Below are 15,765 nucleotides of genomic sequence, written 5' to 3' on the forward strand. Positions count from 1 at the left end.
GATCTGGGCCTCCGCCCAGTGAGGGCTGGCTTATGGATTTCTGACCTCTGCCTCCTTTGGTCTGTTATCATCCATCAGTTTTGCTAATGTTGAGTGAGAGGTTGTTGTTGTTATTCAATTCAATCTCCCTCCTATATGCCGATTGATTACCACTCTAGATTCAGCCAACAACAGTGGCGTCATCAGCAGACTTAAATATGGCATTGGGAGCTGTGCTTAGCCATACAATTATAGGTGTAAAGCAGGGTGATAAGCTCGTAGCTTTGTGGTACACCTTTGTTACCAATCTGTACTGACTGGGGAGATGAGGAAATTGAGGATCCAGTTACACAGGGAGCTCTTGGAGTTTAGTGATGAACTGAGGGAATACCGAGCTGCTGTCAATGAAGAGCATCCTGATGTATGCATCTTTGTTGTCCGGATGTTCCAGATCTGAGTGAAGGGCCAGTTTATTGACAGCTACTACCTATTGTGATGATAGGCAAACTGGACACTCCTCAAGCAGAAGGATGTAAGTACTACTGGTTGATGGTCATCCAAGCAGTAACAACGTTCTTCTTGGGCACCTGTATGACTGAAGCCTGCTTGAAGCAGGTGGGGACCACTGAAGACTCAGTAACTCCGAGGAAGAAATAGTACAGGCCTGTGTACAAGAAACCTGGAGTCAACAGTCATGCATGGGTGAAAAATCTAAAATTACGCAGTACACTGGGCGGCACAGTAGTGTAGTGGTTAGGACAATGCTTTACCGTAACGGCAACCTGGGTTCAATTCCTGCTGCCGTCTGTAAGGTGTTTGTATGTTAACCCCGTGACCATGTAAGTTTCCTTCAGGTGCCCCGGTTTCCTCCTACAGTCCAAAGACGTACCAGTTGGGAGGTTAATTGGTCATTGTAAATTGTCCTGTGATTAGGGTAGGGTTAAATCAGGGGTTGCTGGGCAGCGTGGCTCGAAGGGCCGAAAATGCCTATTCCATGCTCTATCTCAATAAATAGATAACGAAATCCCAGACACCTAGATAACCATGCTCTTCATTTCATCAGACACGTTCCTGCCTTACTACATAACTTGTTTATTTGTATTTCTACAAAAGTAACCACAATTTGCTCTCACAAGCATAAAATATACATGCATACAACTGTGTGTTATATATACACACACACCTACATCTTCTTCTTCGGTTGTCCATCGAAATCCGATGACGACGTCCACTCCTTTAACAGTGAGATTACCAACATTACTTGTTACATACACCTGTTAGGGTGCATTCTCCAGTTACTTTATAAGGTAACTGTAGCCTTCAGCCAGGAGCAGATGTCATCAAGCGGTTCCCAACCTTCACCAAGTGTTTTGACCCTTAACCAAGACACTCTCCAGTTAGCGGGCCAGCAGTGGTGGCCAAATCACTGCCCATGGCTTCCAGCTTCCCTCCTCTCGCCTACTCCAAATCCAACAAGAAGCTCGTTCTGCCTCTTCCCCCATCCTACAAGCTGCTTGTTTTTTGCTCCTTTTGTCCAGGCCCGGATCTGACAACAACCGCCATGCTGATTTGGCTGGGAAACCTCTGCAGCCGATCTCAACATATATACATACACACACATGCATATACACGCATATATACATATACACAGACACACCTACATACAGTATATATGTGTGTGTATGTATATATGCGTGTATATGCATGTGTGCATACACAAACATACATACACACTTTATACTTTGTCGCCAATTGGTACTAGAACGTACAATCATCACAGCGATATCTGATTCTGCGCTTCCCACTCCCTTGATTACAAATATTAAATATAAAAATATTAAAAATAGTAAAATTAGTAAATATTAAAAATTTAAATTACAAATCATAAATAGAAAATAGAAAAATGGAAAGTAAGGTAGTGCAAAAAAAACCGAGAGGCAGGTCCAGATATTTGGAGGGTTCGGCCCAGATCCGGGTCAGGATCCTTTCAGCAGTCTTATCACAGTTGGAAAGAAACTGTTCCCAAATCTGTCCGTACGAGTCCTCAAGCTCCTGAGCCTTCTCCTGGAGGGAAGAGGGACGAAAAGTGTGTTGGCTGGGTGGGTCATGTCCTTGATTATCCTGGCAGCACTGCTCCAACAGCGTGCGGTGTAAAGTGAGTCCACGGACGGAAGATTGGTTTGTGTGATGTGCTGCGCCGTGTTCACGATCTTCTGCAGCTGCCTTCTGTCAGGACAACTTCCATACCAGGTTGTGATGCACCCTAGAAGAATGCTTTCTACGGTGCATCTATAAAAATTAGTGAGGGTTTTAGGGGGCAGGCCAAATTTCTTTAGTTTTCTCAGGAAGTAAAGGCGCTGGTGGGCCTTCTTGGCAGTGGACTCTGCTTGGTTGGACCAAGTCAAGTCATTTGTGATATTGACCCCGAGGAACTTAAAGATTTTGATCCGTTCCACTTGTGCACCACAGATGTAAATTGGGTTGTGCGGTCCACTACTCCTTCTGAAGCCAACAACCAATTCCTTCGTCTTGCTGATGCTGAGGGATAGGTTATTGTCTTCGCACCATGTCACCAGGTTCTTAATTTCCTCTCTCTACTCAATCTCATCATTACCCGAGATACGGCCTACAATTGTAGTGTCATCAGCAAACTTATATATTGAGTTCGATGGAAAGTCTGCTACACAATCATGGGTGTACAGAGAGTACAGCAGGGGGCTGAGTACACAGCCTTGTGGGGCACCGAGTGACTGTAGAGAAGAGCTTGTCCCCTATTTTTACAGCCTGGGGCCTGTCTGTGAGGAAGTTGAAGATCCAGCTGCAGATCTGAGTGCTAAGGCCCAGGTTCCGGAGCTTAGGAATCAGTTTATTTGGAATGATGGTGTATATATGCACACATGCATATACACATACACACATACACCTACATACAGTATATGTGTGTGTGTATGCATATACATACATACACACACTCCTACATATATACACACACACGCAGCCCAGCACTACCCCGCCAATCAGATCCCTATTCCTGGGTACCTGGTTAACTTTGCCCAGAAACAAGTCCTTAGCGTAGGCCAGCGTACGACTCTGGGAACTGAATCCGCGGCGGTGAATAGACGGAGACGAGAGCCGGCGGACCGCGGGGCGTTTCCTGGCGGCCCACAGCAGCGCCCTGAGAGAGAGGCACCCGAAAGCGGAGCCGCTCATCGCCCACGACGGCATAGCTCAGTCTCAGGCCCGCCCGTTCGACCTCTCACACCCGCCGCACTTCCGTCACAATTACCGCGCTGCACTCCGGCAGTCGGCAGCAGCAACGGGTAGCGCCCCTTCCGTAAACTAACAGGGCCAAAGACCTAAGGTTTATTAATGGGCTGGAGTGGGGGTGAGTGACGGGCAAACTATGTAAGTGGCAAGCAAAATAAAAGTACCGGAAAATTCGGGACAACAACCTTTCATTGCAAATAGTTAATTTTTCTGATGATCCATGCTGGTGAATTTTAATGCTCTCCCTGATGCCCTCCACTTGGAAGTTCAGTAGTGGACATTGCATATTCCATTCCTGAAAATATTTATTGGATTAATTATTTCACCTATAAAATCAGTTATTAAGGGTCAAGGAAATCATTCATCAATAATCAAGGATTGATATTCAGTGGAAAACTCATTCATCACTGTGAAATGTTTAAGTGTTTTATCAGAAAGAATAGTTGGTAAAAGGTTGAAAGTTTCAGCACAATTAATTTCTACAAGGTCTGAGTGGACTTTAGAAATGCAACTGTAGAAGACTACCGTATCACCAACAGCATCTCCTGGATCTCAGTTTTTGACTAAGCATTTGTGCACTTCAAAAATTATTCAATTATAAGGAACAGTGATAGTATCTCCTTCAGTTTCACATGTAGTCCAGTATTTCTTTAAACATGAATGCTGAAAAATTCAGGAAGTGAAAAAAAAAGCAAGCAGCACCTACCTGGAACAGGTAGTTGACCACATGGGATAAATTGGTTAAGTTGGTTATCAGTGTTGTTTGTTGTTTGGAACTGGAAATGGGTTGTTATTGTTACATGTAAAATGCTTGTCTTGTATACAGTCCATACAGATCAATTCATTTCACAGTACATAGTACACAAGGTAAACAATAACGCAGAATTAAGTATACAACCACAGAGAAAGTGCAGTGTAGATAGACAACAAGATCATATTAGGTAGTTTGTGAGGTCAAGAGTCCATCTTCTCACACTAGGAATCATTCAGTGTTACAGTTGAAGCTGTCCTTAAACTTGGTGGTATGTCATTTAAGGTTTTTATTTCTTCTGCCTGATGTGAGAGAGAGGAGAGAATGTTTGGGGTGAATGGGGTCTTTGATTATGCTGCCTGCGTTATATTTCAAACTTTTCCCATCCCTAATTCTCTGTCAATACACCCTATTATTCTTTACTGCAGCATGTTTTATTAATCTCTTTTTAAATGTTTTAGTTGCAAATTCCAAATTCTAATCACTCTTAAGATAAATAAATTTCTATTGATTGAAAGTCAGTCTCTTGTTTTTATGGTCCCTATTGTGATACTCCCAAGAGTTGAAATATCTTGTTTTGGTGACATTATTTAATTGAATAATCTTGGAAGTTTTTGTTAAGTAGTCACTTCTCATCTATCTTTCCTATAGAGTCATATTATTTTCAATATCAAATCAGAATCAGGTTTATTATCAGCGGCGTATGTTGTGAAATTTGTTGACTTAGCAGCAGCAGCTCAATGCAATACATAATATAGAAGAAAAATAATAATAATAAAGTAAATCAATTACAGTATACATATATTGAATAGATTAAAAATCATGCAAAAACAAATAATATATATTTTAAAAAGTGAGGTAGTGTTCAAGGGTTCAATGTCCATTTAGGAATCGGATGACAGAGGGGAAGAAGCTATTCCTGAATCGCTGAGTGTGTGCCTTCAGACTTCTGTAACTCCTGCCTGATGGTAACAGTGAGAAAAGGGCAAGCCCTGGTTGGTGGTGGCCCTTAATAGTGGACGCTGCCTTTCTGAGACACTGCTCCTGGAAGATGGCCTGGGTACTTTGTAGGCAAGTACTCAAGATGGAGCTGACTAAATTTACAAACCTCCGCAGCTTCTTCTAGTTCTGTACAGTAGCCCCCCCCCCATACCAGACAGTGATGCAGCCTGTCAGAATGCTCTCCACAGTACATCTATAGAAGTTTTTCAGCGTACTTGTTGACGTACCAAATCTCTTCAAACTCCTAATGAGTATAGTCGCTGTCTTGCCTTGTTTACACCTGCATCATTATGTTGGGACCAGGTTAGGTTCTCAGAGATTTTGACACCCAGGAACTTGAGACTGTTCACTCTCTCCACTTCTGATCCCTCTTTGAGGATTGGTATGTGTTCCTTAAGAAGGTTAAGTTACAGGAGCAGTACCCAGAGATTTTGAACTTTGATCCCAAGATGTTCAAGTTCTGCCAGCAACATTCAAGTAAAGATCTTGAATACAAAGCAAGTATCAATAACTGTGACCAGGACACTACAGGTCTTCCTCCGCTTACAAACACTCATACATATGGAAAGACATTTGGGAGACCAGCAGGATGGATTTGCCAGCTGCTGCAGGTGCCTTCTGCTAGGTGGGAACTCAGTTCATTGTTTCTGACTTGCGAACTATTCAGGTTGCAAACAGTTAACAGGAATGGAGCCCTACCATAACCCAGGGAGGATCTGTACATGTAGAGCTTGAGAACCTGAAGAGTAGGGGGGAGATGGGGCTAGCAGTGTTTAATTTTCTTTAGCTTTCCATCTTTGCAGTACCTGATTCCAATAGTGTATGATTCTCATCTCCAGTGCCTAATGAGGTGCTTTATTTTACTCTTTTTTAAAAAAAATAGGTCCAGCAATTTCAGCTTGAAATTAATGTTGATGCTTGTAATGAATGAGATACGAACTCTGTGAAGTTATCCGGGATGTTAAGATACAATAGCAGTCTAAAATTGATTATCCCAAACCAGCTGTCATTTGTGGCAGGGATTACATGCTATAATGGACTACAAAGCCAAGTTGGGCAGCTTTGTCAACAACAAAGTATCCTTTCCCAATGGGCTTAGTGGAATCTATGCACATTTTGAACAGAAAGGGATTTGAAGGTCAACAGTGTCCAATGCACCTGAAACCACAATCACTGTTGAGAAAGCAAGATCAGTTTTCCAGAGGGTGAACACATGGAAAACCTAGCCTGAATAGTGTCCCTTAGATCCTGTCCGATCAACTGGTGGAGGTATTTGTTGACACTTACAGCATCTCCCAGGTTCAATCTGAAGTCCCCACCTGCTTTAAAAAGACCACTATCAGAATCAGGTTTATTATCATCGGCATGTAATGTGAAATGTTAACTTAGCAGCAGCCGTACAATGCAATACATAATATAGAAGAGAAAAAAAAACACAAAATAATAATAATAAACTAAATCAATTACTGTATATGTATATTGAATAGATTAAAAATTGTGCAAAAAATCAGAAATACTATATATTAAAAAAGTGAGGTAGTGTCCAAGGGTGCAATGTCCATTTAGGAATCGGATGGCAGAGAGGAAGAGGCTGTTCCAGAATCGCTGAGTGTGTGCCTTCAGGCTTCTGTACCTCCTAACCAATGGCAACAGCAAGAAAAGAGCATGCGTGGGTGCTGGAGGTCCTTAATAATGGACGCCACCTTTCTGAGACACTGCTCCCTGAAGATGTCCTGGGTACGTTGTCGGCTAGTACCTACGATGCAGAGGACTAAATTTGTAATCCTCTGCAGTTTCTTTTGGTCCTGTGCAGTAGCAACCCCCCCCCCCCCCCATACCAGACAGTGATGCAGCCTGTCAGAAAGCTCTCCATGGTACATCTATAGAAGTTTCTGAGTGTATTTGTTGACATACCAAATCTCTTCAAACTCCTAATATAGCCACTGTCTTGCCTTCTTTATAACTGCATTGATATATTGGGACCAGGTTAGATCCTCAGAGATCTTGACACCCAGGAACTTGAAACTGCTCACTCTCTCTACTTTTGATCCCTCTATGAGGATTGGTATGTGTTTCTTCATCTTACCCTTCTGGAAGTCCACAATCAGTTCTACTATCATCCCCAAAACCCACAAAAAGCAAGGTAATGTGGCCTCTTGACCATAATCCAGTGACTGTGACTTAAGACCATAAGACATGGGTGCAGAATTAGGCCATTCAGCCCATTGAGTCTGCTCCGCCATTTCATAATTGCTGATCTTGGATCCCATTCGACCCCATACACCTGCCCTCTCACCATATCTCTTCATGCTCTGACCAATTAGGAATCTATCAACTTCTGCTTTGAATAGGCCATGGACTTAGCCTCCACTGCAGAGCATTCCACAGATTCACCACTCTTTGGCTAAAATCATTCCTCCTTACTTCAGTTCTGTAAGGTCGCCCCCTCAGTTTTAAAGCTGTGCCCTCTTGTTCTGAATACCCTACCAGAGGAAACATCCTCTCCCCATCCACCTTATCTAGTCCTTTAAGTACTCAGTAGATTTCACTGAGATCCCCATGCATTCTTCTAAATTCCAGTGAATACAGGCCTTAAGCTGTCAAATGCCCTTCATATGTATCTATCATTGTGAAGTGCTTTGAGAGGTTGGTCACAAGAGGAATTAACTCCAGCCTCTCAGACAACCTTGACTCACTATATACATGTCGCCTAAGTGATACAAACTGATACTTGGATTGGAAATTGTGGTTTACAGCTTTACCAATCAAAATATCGTTTTAAGATTAACAAAGTATAAATGATAATTTAAATTTCAGTTTTGAGGAAACCATTAATAAAGTCAGATGTTTTCTTGCCTAATATATTGCTGAATATTAAAATATATTTTTGATTAATGATTAGAAAATCTATTGCAACACTTAAGTTCAGTAACAATATCTTGTCGACCCAGTCTCCCATTCAGAATTACAATTTATGCTTTCTTACTCACTCCTCCCAAACAACCATACCCACAACTGAGCCCAAGTCTATTTGTTTTCCACACCTGAGTCCAGTGGCATAGTCAAAATGTCAATAGGCCCTTCGGTTGGGCAATGTGGAGACCCCACCCTCAGATGCTTCAAGAGCCGCCAAACGTGAGGCAATGCTGTGCATTCGACAAAAACAGTCGTTATTTAATAGGTTTTAGAAGTCTCATCAGATACTTAAAAATCCATTTAAAGTCAAATAGACATTAAACGTTAATATTGTTTAAAGCAAATAAAAAAATCAAAATAATTTAAAAACCTTATTTTTTTTTTGTTCCATACACAGCAAATCAGCAGTGTTGGATTCTGCAGTAGATCTGACTTTGCCGTGGATTGGAGAGCAATTTCCCGTGGTTCAGCATGATTAGATGACATGACTGAACTCCACTGGGAGTCCATTGACAGGGAGAGTTTACAGATTTTGCCTTTCAAATCTGTTGGAGTTCTGGACTTACTCCAGTTTAAATGGCTGAATGCTAGAGTTCTGTTTGAATGTTGTAACAATACCAAGCAAGATCTGACTCAATGTTTCAATGATTGTTATTTATTTTCCTAAATGATCTAAGTAGTCCTGACGAAGGGTCTCAGCCTGAAACGTCGACTGCACCTCTTCCTACAGATGCTGCCTGGCCTGCTGCGTTCACCAGCAACTTTGATGTGTGTTGCTTAAATAGTATCAGTACTTATCAAAATCTACTGGGAGAAGGAGGCTCTGCATCAATTTCTCAACCTGGATTATTATAATGGTAAACTCTTTAAGAGAAAGGGACTGAAAACTTGGAGCTGTATCAAAGTAGGATCCTGCTAGGACTTAAGACCTAGTTCTGGTCTTGTAATGAATTCCATGTTTTATATGACAGGTTTGGGGGACACTGCAATATTAGTGTGCTTACTGAGTGTGGTTGAAACAAACCATTCTTAATGTTGGCTGCTTCTGGCTTCTGACTCCTGACTCAGCAACATTGGCCACCTCTATCCATGCCTAAACCTATTTGCTGTCTTGTCCTTATCAGTTATCTCCAGACTTGAATTTTCTATGTTTCTCTGAATAATTAACTGCTCATTCTCCACTCTCCATTAACTTCAGCCCATCCAAAGCCAATCCCACAGGCTATCCTGCTTATTTTTTACTCTCCTCCCACCCGATAGGCGCTACAGGAGCCTCCGCTCCCACACCAGCAGGCACAGGAAGAGCTTCTTCCCTGAGGCTGTGATACTGCTGACCCTCTCATCACAGCGCTAAGCAGTATTGCATCCGTATTGCACGGTCTCAGTACTTTTATATTTGTGTGCTGTAGCACTTTTTTATTCACAGTTATTTTGTAAAATACACTATTCTTTGCATTTCTGGTCAGATGCTAAATGCATTTCATTGGCTTTGTATCTGTACTTGGCACAATGACAATAAAATTGAATCTAAATCTAAAATCTAAATCTAATCTGTCTTGTCCTTGTAGAACTACAAGCTAACATAAAACAACTGCAAAGTCTGTAATTCTATCCATTTCTTTCAAATATCTCTCCCCATTTCAAGTTCTATTCTTTGTGCCACCACCAATAGCAGTGGTAGTTCTACTCACTTAATACATGCATAGCACTCCCTAAAATCTTACTTCTTCCCTCCAAGATTCCAGATCTTTTATTGGAAGAGATTTTAAGTTACACGTGGAAAATTTTTCTAGCAAATCCACTATCACCTGAAATATTCATGGCAAGGAAGCATAATCTACATGTTTTTTTTAAATCAAGGAGAGTGATTGGCACCAATTATAGCTTTGTGCACTATCTAAAATGTCACTCTGATCTCATGAAGTAAAATGTAATATATTCACAGAAAAGTGACAGAAAGACTAATTTGTGAATGCATAACATTTATAATAATTTGTTTTGGAAAATATGAGTGCAGCATGAAGAACTAAGCCATAGTATACAGCTTCCGTCTCCTGCATCAAAACTTGCATCTATACCATTGGAAATCCTAAAGCTTTTATGAGTTGCCGTGTTGCATCATGATCTTAGCAAAATTAAGTCAATGTGAATCAAAACTTGCATTATATTGAATACAAAGCAAGATAATTGTCACTGTTGGTGAACAATCATATCAACAGTGTTGCTACAGGTATTCCTCAGTGCAGTGTCTTTGGTCAAGCTATCTTTAGATGCTTCATCATTGACCTTCCCTTCCAGTATAAGGGTAAAAGTACCTATGTTCAATAATAATTTCTTGATCTTTAATTCCATTTGCACTTCCTCAAAGGAAAGCATCCATGCAGCACAACATGGACAACATTCACTGATGGGATGAGAGGCAAGTAATATTTGCACCAATTAAGTTCTAGGTAATAACCATTTTTCCTTGATCTTCAAAGCCATTATCACTAATTAGCATTGATGGGTGATGATAATTACTTATTATCAACATTCTGGGACCCCTATAAACCAGAAATGTAAATTGTTCAGCCACATAATTGTGACTGTAGAATACAGGTTGCTATCCTGCAGCTGTAATTCACTCCTAGGCTACCGAAATCAAAGCACAATTCAGAAATATAATGGAACATTCTCATTGTCTAAATAAATGCAGGTCCAATATTTATGAAGCCATGTATGGCCAAATAGCCTTTTGAATGGTACCCAGTCTAAAAGTGTATGTAGTGTGTACCATCTGCAATATATGCTGCAGAAACTTGCCAAGACGTCTTCAATAACACTTGATAATCCTGAAATTTCTGTGACAAAGAAGAACAAACATTTAGCACAGACAACAATGGTTCATTATGCCACTACTCGACCTTCTCAAGGGCATTTAATGTCGGGTAAAAATGCTGCTATTTCTTGCGAAGCCACTTCTCATAAATAAGGTTTGATTATGCAATGATCATTACTTAACAACTCTGTTGCCATTACAATCACAAAGTTTGTGCCAATATATTTTGTCTGGAATGGCTTGTTTAATGTTTAAGCATAGGTGAAGGTTTAGAATTTTCCATCAAAAATCATTTGCAGGATCTACATATAATTCCACCTTGTATAATAATAGCAGTCTGTTACTGTGAAGATCAAAGCCTGCAGACCAATAGACAAAAAGCATGCATAAGATATGATTTTAATAAAAATATAGGAATTGTCCAAAAGGAAAATGGAAGGCAACAAGCAGACAGCTCTCTTGCTGAAAAGGTAAGCAAATCACAAAATAAAAAAGACAAACATAGTAGTTATGTATGATTTATTTTGCGTTCTCCACATTATCACAGTCATAGTTTGACATGGATGGGGTTGTGAACTACTTACAACCATAATGCATATTAGAATGAATCCACTCCTCTCCTCATGTACATAATAAATGGATCTTAGTTGCAAATCAGTTGCAATGCATGGATTCTTGAAAGCATCTGACAATAAATGAGTATGCTTTTAAGAACTCCTTGCTTGCAACAAGCAAACAGTCTGACATGGCTGCCACAGAAGTACAATAGATCTAAGCATTACGATAGTTCAGGAACAGAAATAATGCAACCCTATAATGACTATGGACATATTGATAAAACTAATTTACAGATATATACAAATTAAAGAACTGTCTATTCATTAACCCCACCTTCAATATATTTTCCCACTCCCTTTCCCATCTCACCCTTGAGATAAAGTATTCCATTTTTAGTCTATGTACACAATTACTTTGCTATATTTGCAGGCAGATGTGGCAGTGTCAAATGATTTTGTACAATGAGTACAAACCTAAATACATGCTGGACTGCAGTAACACATTGCTTTACATGAGACAGTAATTTAACATCAAAAGTTTAACTTGTATTTGCTGACGTTCATTCAGTTCTTTGTTACCAGAAGCAAGAGGCTTCTGCAGCATGCATTGCAAGATGGGAAAACATTTGACATCAGATGGTTGCAGCTTTCTCTCCTTTGTAAGCATTACAATACTTGTACACTAATATTAAAGTGATCTTATCCAAAAAAATCACATTATGATACATTTCATTCTTAACTTAAAAAACTCAATACAAATACACATTAGTTGTTTTATTCCAGAAAAGATCAGGTCTGCAACATCTGCAAGATAAAGTGGGTGAATTACAAGCCATATAATGTTTTCTTCTCAGTCTGGCATCATTTGGTAGAAATTATTTGTAAAAATAAAAAAAGAGAAATATCCAACATCTTCATGAAAGTATATGCTTCAGTCAGAATTTTACAAATGATATATGCCATGTGTTGGAAATCATTTACACATCAACTTTCAGGCACATCTATACAGAAGCCAGGACAAATTGATAATGCAGATATTTAAGCAGTAAATATAAAAAATAATCCACACTATTCCTAATTTAATACATTTTTATTTACAATGAAAGTTCACGATAATCTCAAACAATTTATGCACAGTATATGTAACAAACAATAGTATTCATGAAGGGGTTATTGTGCAATTCCTAGAGGGACTTGGAACAAGTGCCTCCCCCACCACTATCATCTAGAATGGCAACCAGATCTTTTTTGGAACAAGTTTTAGATTATAGTTAGACTATAGTTATAAGTACAGAGGTATGAAGAAACAGTCTAAGTATTTTAATATGAGATCAATTTACCTCAACTATATTTAATGTCAACACTGAAATTTTGCAAATATACAGTATGTAGAGTGTAGCCTCACAATATTAACATTAAATGACATGCAAGATAGTCTGTTTCATTGAGAACACATTATTCTTTATACAGAAAGGAACAGAATCTCAGGAATTAGTCCAAGTAGAGTGATAAGACAATGTGATCCAAGTTGTTCAAGAATGATTAAATTAATAAGCCTGACATATATTCTCACTTCGTAGTACATACTGTAACTGTAAGAAAATATTGCACACACTGGAAACAAAACTGGAAAAAAAAGGCTAAACTCTATTTGCTGTATTTGCTCTCTATGGCAGCTAACAAAGTGCTCAGTTCATAGATTTGCTGGCATTTTTGTAGGGGAAACTGTTATTTTTAGAAAATAAAGAGTCTGAGCTGGTCTTATTTTAGAATGGTCCAGGCCAGTGATGTTCCTTCACTTTTAGCAGACCTTTCACTTTATCACTGAATACATTACTTTGCAAGCTTACTAGTGCTGTCACATCAACCATGTGTCTGCTGCAATAGTTTGATATTAGGCGATATCAACAATCCACATTTGAAATAAAGGGACAGTTTTAAATTTCAGAAAAAAAGTATGACAGTGATGTGAGTGCGAGATGTACTCAGCCTGCTGAGTGCAATGTACTTTGAAGCAAAAAAATATATCTCTCTCTCTTTCTTAAGAAAATGGAATTTCACCTTTGAAGGTTTTGCTATCACCTGTTAATTACTCTCAGTGCAGACTTCAGAATATTTGTGTATGTACATGAAGTTATGTTTATACTGTACGTAAACAGATCAAGTAAATTTTGACCTATTAAGTTTTACCTTCATTTGTCTCCAACTGATAAGCAGTGCTTTGGAATGAAGGATGGCAAGTTCACATAATCAGATGCCAACTGAATAGCAAACAGCAATAACTTTCATTAGTTAGCTCACCTAGAATATTAATTATATTAATTTCAATACTGAAGTCAAATAGGTGTGCAGTGTCTCTTATTAAAATATGCATGTTATACATAAAGCAAATTTTGATTAAAATATTAAGTGATGGTATAGTTGGCACACTTAATAAAGATTATTTATGATGTGTTTGTTATAAGGGGCTAAGCTGAATAAATACTTAAAGTGTTTATTGTTGCCCAAAATTCTACAATTTTAAGTCTCTGTGAATAGTTGAACAACTTTTTTTTAAAGCAAGGCTTATTTTGCAGCTTCAGGTTACTAGCCATTACTTTCTATGTGCAATTAAACTATCAAAGATTAGAATTCAAACAAAGCCACCAGAACAATTTTCTGTTTATATAAGCATTTCTTCCACTGTCAGAATCCATTGTCACACAGCAACTCTCAAATCATTTGAACCACATCAGGTATTTTGTTATAGGCTGCCAAATTTGAAATAACAAAACAGCTGTAAGGAGGTACACCAAGGGAAATAAAACATGTTTTAACTACTGGAAAAATAACAGTACAAGCACTGAATGGTAAACAGCACAAAAGGTTTCAACCTGCCTCAAGCAAGGTAAAGAAACCTAGGAAAATTTTCCCCTGGGTAGCCTAAAGGACCATGTCAATTATTTTACTTCTAATTTTGTACTGGGACTGTAAATTCAATTTTTCCGTGGGCTACTATCAATAATACACAGTAGTATTTTCAAGTGCTTTCAAGTTTGGAAGTTAGATTTGTATATTGCTGCATTTAAGTGCCAGTGCAGCTTTCTTGTGAAGTTACAAGCATACAACATTTTTAATTTTTCTTTTCCTCCTACACTATTGTACTGATGCCACTTGTGTGTTTGGTCTTGCTTGTGCTAGGAGCAGATGGCAGTTGCTGGCCATGAAGATGCTGAGGGTGCTGAGTATGAGCAGAATGCTGGGAATGGGAAATAGGCACAGGAGGGTGAACTGCATGGGGGTGCTGTTGCACATAGGGGGCATGCTGGGAGTGAGATGCGTGCTGGGAATGCGATAAGTGCTGGTGATGCTGATGAGGGAACTGCGCATGTTGAGGAGGGTGGTAGTGATGATGGTGGTGATAAGGAGGTGGTAGAGGCTGTGTTTGCTGCACATGACAGAATTGGGAATGGTGCGCATGCAGCTGCTGTGACGGTATTTCTGTCTGACCTGTGTGATGCAGAGCTGAGGAATGTTGCTGATGTGGAGGATATGGAAGCTGCTGAGATGGTCCTGCTAGAGTATAACCCTGGGATGATTTTCCTCTTTTACTGCCAAATATAGAACCAAGCAATGATGATGAGTTTGACATTGTCTGATGTGGACGGATTGGATTTTCTCCTCGTGTAGATGAGCTGACTCTTCGATGTACATGCGGGCTGTTAATGACTGACCCCTGGGAGGAAAAAGAAAAGAAACTTTAATTATTTAAGAAAAATTGTTGAAATTTACTTACATCTGACAAGTATTATTTTTTTGACTACATAAGATTAATCCATATGTATTGTTTTGATAACTGGATCTCTTTTTTTCCAATGATTATGCATTGTCCTTATCAGATGTCACAAATGAGTTTCAACAAACTAATGTGACTGGACTTTTGAATGATTGACTTATTTTGAAGGAATGATAAACCCTATATAATTTACATATTGATTATAACATTAATCTGTAGATACATAGTCTTGTAACATTAATTTATATAAAGTAAAATGATTTTTGTATTTTATTTTATTTAGAGATACAGCATGGTAACACGGTCTTCCAGCCCAAGTACATCCATGTGACCAACTAATCTACTAGTCTCCTTGGAATGTGAGAGGAAATAGGAGCTATTATCTTCATTTTTAATTCAGACATTATTCTAATACGTACTGTAGAACTCCATTAAAACAGTATGTTTGGGACTTTAGTGTTGCTGGATTGGTAGATTTTCTTGATTATTGGAAGAGCACATACTCCAGTGCTCTTTTTACCTCACTGTTTAAAATATCAAGCAGGATAGCAGGATATTTGTTTCAATGAACACAGCAAGTTTCAAGAAAGGGCTTTAGTATGCTAGATTGAGCCTGATTCTGGACTATTGGGATTTTTGAAGAAACAGGTGGTAGATTATTAGAACTTTACATATTTGCATCAACAGTAATCCTAAACCA

At 39.2% G+C, this 15,765-nt stretch overlaps 2 protein-coding genes across 5 annotated transcripts in view; both read right to left on the reverse strand.

The window, feature by feature from the left end:
- acad9 (acyl-CoA dehydrogenase family, member 9) overlaps window positions 1-3,263 on the reverse strand; it is a 68,145-nt gene extending 64,882 nt beyond the window's left edge. The window contains exon 1 of the mRNA XM_072280358.1: window positions 3,019-3,263. Within this exon, the coding sequence (XP_072136459.1) occupies window positions 3,019-3,204 (186 nt within the window). The 5' untranslated portion in view covers window positions 3,205-3,263. The remainder of the gene's footprint in view (window positions 1-3,018) is intronic.
- A 7,972-nt stretch (window positions 3,264-11,235) lies between these two features.
- iqsec1b (IQ motif and Sec7 domain ArfGEF 1b) overlaps window positions 11,236-15,765 on the reverse strand; it is a 539,720-nt gene continuing 535,190 nt past the window's right edge. For 3 of the 4 annotated variants that reach the window (XM_072280360.1, XM_072280361.1, XM_072280362.1), the window contains one exon: window positions 11,236-15,005. In XM_072280360.1, the coding sequence (XP_072136461.1) occupies window positions 14,421-15,005 (585 nt within the window). In that variant the 3' untranslated portion in view covers window positions 11,236-14,420. The remainder of the gene's footprint in view (window positions 15,006-15,765) is intronic. The other variant, XM_072280363.1, reaches the window with a different exon arrangement.

The sequence above is a fragment of the Mobula birostris genome, chromosome 16 (genome assembly GCF_030028105.1).
Source record: "Mobula birostris isolate sMobBir1 chromosome 16, sMobBir1.hap1, whole genome shotgun sequence".
NCBI lineage: Eukaryota > Metazoa > Chordata > Chondrichthyes > Myliobatiformes > Myliobatidae > Mobula > Mobula birostris.